This window comes from Silurus aristotelis (genome assembly GCF_946808225.1).
Source record: "Silurus aristotelis genome assembly, chromosome: 26".
Classification (NCBI taxonomy): domain Eukaryota; kingdom Metazoa; phylum Chordata; class Actinopteri; order Siluriformes; family Siluridae; genus Silurus; species Silurus aristotelis.
In genome coordinates, this window is record NC_139599.1 from 17,650,656 (window position 1) to 17,655,286 (window position 4,631).

The window sequence follows — 4,631 nt, forward strand, 5'->3', positions numbered from 1 at the left end:
GCATGATTTGTTTTTGTTCGTTAACGTTTTTATTTGAGTTTTATAACGAGCTGAGGACAAGAGAACCGCACTGAACTGGAGAAAACCACAAAAATAATTAGGAAAAAAAGGGATTGAAATGAATGTGTAAATGCTGCCCATGTGTTTTTCCTGCTGAGGAATTCAGTTTGAAGTGAAGAAGCTCGTTTTAGTCGAAGAATTGAAACAACAGCATTATTTTTTTATTCAGATAGAAAACGTAATAATATATAATAAAAAAATATATAAATATCATATTAATAAAATATAATGATATTTGTTTGTATTTTTTTTATTTCATATTACTCTATTCTTTTATGAAATTATTATTTTAGAATCTGTTTTTATTATAGCAGAGTAGAATTTCTGAATAATTATATAACAATTCTTTAACATTTAATGTTATTATGTATATTTTTGCTCTAATAATTATAATTCTGTATAATAATATAATAATATAATATAATATAAATAAATATAATAATTGACAAAACAAACAAAAAATATGAATAAAAAAATACAAAGTATAAGTAGAGGTGGTGATTAGTGGAAACGCAGAACAGCTGTGATTGACATGTGACAGGATCATGTGACCTGCAGGTGCTGAACGTAGTCAAGCACAGATTTACTTTTTACACACGTGGTGAATAACCAGTTGTGTGTGTGTGTGTGTGTGTGTGTGTGTGTGTGTGTGTGTGTGTGTGTCTGTCAGTAAACACGGATTTGTAATCTCACACGTAATCTGAATAGCACACAAAATTGATTACACCACACACACACACACACACACACACACACACACACACACACACACACACACACACACACTCTTACTTATTTAATGCAGGTGTTGCAGGTGACACCTTCAAAATGCACCTTAAGAATGACAAAGTCATAATGTTGTGTGTGTGTGTGTGTGTGTGTGTGTGTGTGTGTGTGTGTGTGTGTGTGTAGAATTGGAGAATTTAGATTACCGCTTGGGGGCGGTGCACTCTCTAGTGTACAAACTGCCAGAAAAGAACCGCGAGATGCTACAACTGCTCATCAAACACCTGGTCAGGTATAACACACACACACACACACACACACACACACACACACACACACACACACACACACACACACACACAGCTAAACCTGTCAGTGGCTAATGTTTGTGCAGTAATCAGTTTAATCAGCAAATCAATCTGAATGAAAATCCCTGAGAATGAGATTCTTCTCTGCAGGATTAATCTGTTCAATAACGCCGTCAGTGGAGGATTAGACCTTTTACACACACACACACACACACACACACACACACACACACACACACACACACACACACACACACACACAGTAGAGCTTTTTTTAGAGGAAACAATCAGCAGAACATAGGAGAGGTGATTTTTTCTTGATCTGTTCAAGGTCGTTTAGAGGACTTTCTCGCTTATAGGAGAGAACGTCATTAAAAACTCAATCTGGAGCTTCTTCTCTGCAGAACGTTATTATTTCAGAGAAAGTTTTGGAGGTGACCTTCACCTCAATGCTCTCAGGGCATTAATGACTGTGGGAGTCACTCCATCAGTGAACATGTGGCAAAAACAAAAACCACAGAATAAATCAAATCAGATCATTCGAATATTATTATTATTATTATTATTATTATTATCAGAACATTCTATTAAAGTGAAAATAAATGTGAAATAGATCTAGAAGTGAATATAATATATGAATATATAAATGTATAAATAGAACCCAGTCTGTATCTGTAGCACCATGAGGTCGTATGAAGTGGTACATTACAGAGCTTTGGTCTGCTGTTCCCCCGCGGGCTTCTGTCTTCCTCTCACACCAATATTCCCCTCTCACCCTCCCTCTTCGGCCCTCGGCCTTTTGTGAGTCTCTGCCTCACCGCCTCATTTTACTCGGCTGGAAACAGACGTCTGCTCCTCTCCCGTCTCAGTGCTTTAAAGATGTGATTTATTTTTTGCACCTGGAAAAAATTGGATCCACCTTCAAAGGTTCAGCTCCAGAATTTTGATCATATTTAGGAAGCTTTTCTTATACTTTCTTTTCTCTTTCTCCATCTTTCTCTCTCTCTCTCTCTCTCTCTCTCTCTCTCTCAATATCTCTCTCTCTCTCCTGTCACCAGGTGTGTATTAACCTCCAAACACACTGAGCTTGTCCAGACAAATTGCCTAATTAGCTGCGTTTCAGCTGTTTCAGCTTTTTCAGCATTCGTGTGTGTGTGTGTGTGTGTGTGTGTGTGTGTGTGTGTGTGTGTGTGTGTGTGTGTGTAATCTGATCCAACCCGGAGTCTCACACATGTTCACACACATGTGAAAGTAAACACATGAAATTCAGGACGTCGTGCAGGAAGCTGATCAAAATGAACTCGGATCATCATCAGATTCCGTTATCAGAACTCGCTGCAGTAACTTTACCCATCGAATCTGATCTGATCTCAGAATGAGTGTGTTGAGTTTCAGTACCTACACACCGCTGAGATCTCACGTCTTCTGTATGATGGATTTATTGATTTATTTATGATCGTTGTTTTACAGCGTGTGTAGTCAAAGCAGCACGAATCTGATGACGCCGTCCAACATGGGCGTGATCTTCGGCCCCACCCTGCTCCGAGCCGAGGAGGAAACGGTGGCGGCCATGTTGGATATCAAATTCCAGAACATAGTCATCGAGATCCTGATCGAGGACTACAAGAAGGTCAGAACATCTCACTCAAACTAAATAAATCAATAAATGAATATATAAGTAAATAAAAAAGATTTCAATATTAAATATCTTAATATGTACATAACTATTATAGAAATATGATTATATATTTATACTATAGAGATAAATATATTTTATATAATAATAATAACAGTATATAAAATAAATAATAATAAAATCTTGTTATTTTGTTGTTGTTTTTCTGATATATTATTCTCATAATATTCTCAGATCTTCAGTGGTCCTCCTGAGGAAAGCTCTGCCCGTCCTGTCCCGCCCCCGAGGGTGGCAAGACGACAGCCAATCACCATCTCCAAAAGGCCTCCGAGGCTTTACACCGCGCTACAGCCGCCGCTCTTCGAGAGTAAATAGCTTTTACAATTACTGACTTTATTTACATTATTATTATTATTATTATTATTATTATTATTATTATTACTAAAAATAGTAAAAAATAGTAACTTAAATAAATAAATATTCATAGAAACGCTCAATTTAAACTTATTTAACTCAAATTTAAAATGGATTTGATTTAAACGGATCCAAAATTATAATAAATGAGAAATAATTTTAATAATTTAAACCAAAAATTTAAACTTAAAATATATTAAATATATCTTATATATGTATCTTATGTCTCTCATAATGACAATATTTCTACTTTAAATATTTAAAAATGTTTTGTTTTCTTCATACAAAAATGAACTTCTGCATGAATAAATATTTCTTTATGTAAATACCATTCTGTCACCTCACCTTCATCATAATCATCATCATCATCATCATCATTGTTATTGTTATTTGTTAATTTTTCCTTTTTAAAAAGGTATAAAAAGATTCCAGTCATTCAGTGTTTTATTAATGAATTGATTAATGAATTAAATGCATGAATGAAAGTGATTATTTCTTTTTTGCGTATAATGTTTTAAGCTTTTACACAGAAAGATATAAAATAATCATTCAACTTTTTGTATTATTATTTTTCAAATGTATTATTCAAACACCAAGTTTTCTCAAATTAAAAAGTTTTATACAGATTTAATTAAATTAGAATAAAAATGTATCATTATTTTATCACTGCAGTCAAAATCTTTATTTTTACCTCCGTCATTTTAAAGGTAATTTTTTTATTAAAAGCAAAACATTTATACTAAACCGTTTAATACAGTAAAATACAGCAGGTGCCTTTATGTGTGTGTGTGTGTGTGTGTGTGTGTGTGTGTGTGTGTGTGTGTGTGTGTGTGTGTGTGTGTGTGTGTGTGTGTGAAATAGTTGCTTGTTGGCATTTTATCCGCCCCTCATTGTGTGTATAAAGTGTTTCAAAGAGTCAAACTAATAACACACTTAAACACTAACTACCACCTGTCAGTGTATTGCTCTACTCTGTGTGTGTGTGTGTGTGTGTGTGTGTGTGTGTGTGTGTGTGTGTGTGTGTGTAGTTTCTCAGCTTTTAAAGCTTACTGTGGTGTGATGGCAAGGATGGCAGTTGTGTGTGTTTGTGACTGTGTTAAACTTTCACTGTGTGTGTGTGTGTGTGTGTGTGTGTGTGTGTGTGTGTGTGTGTGTGTGTGTGTGTGTGTGCATATGTGTACGTTTGTGTTTGCTAGCCAAAACCTAATTGATAATGATGTTTGTCTGTCTCTCTCTCTCTCTCACACACACACACACACACACACACACACACACACACACACACACACACACACACACACACACACACACACACCCAAAAAGGCTCACAGAGTAACAGTCAAAATACACAGCTGTGCACGCACGCACACACACACACACACACACACACACACACACACACACACACACACACACACACACACACACACATACGAAACTATATACAGTGTAAATGTTACTCCTTCATTATGTGACATCAAACTTTA

The 4,631-nt window shown here is 35.5% G+C and overlaps 1 protein-coding gene across 1 annotated transcript in view; it reads left to right on the plus strand.

Moving 5' to 3' along the window:
• ophn1 (oligophrenin 1) overlaps positions 1-3,162 on the plus strand; it is a 22,696-nt gene extending 19,534 nt beyond the window's left edge. Inside the window, exons 17-19 of the mRNA XM_083530951.1 lie at positions 973-1,078; positions 2,565-2,724; positions 2,965-3,162. Of these exons, the coding sequence (XP_083387077.1) occupies positions 973-1,078; positions 2,565-2,724; positions 2,965-3,105 (407 nt within the window). The 3' untranslated portion in view covers positions 3,106-3,162. The remainder of the gene's footprint in view (positions 1-972; positions 1,079-2,564; positions 2,725-2,964) is intronic.
• Positions 3,163-4,631: the final 1,469 nt, after the last annotated feature.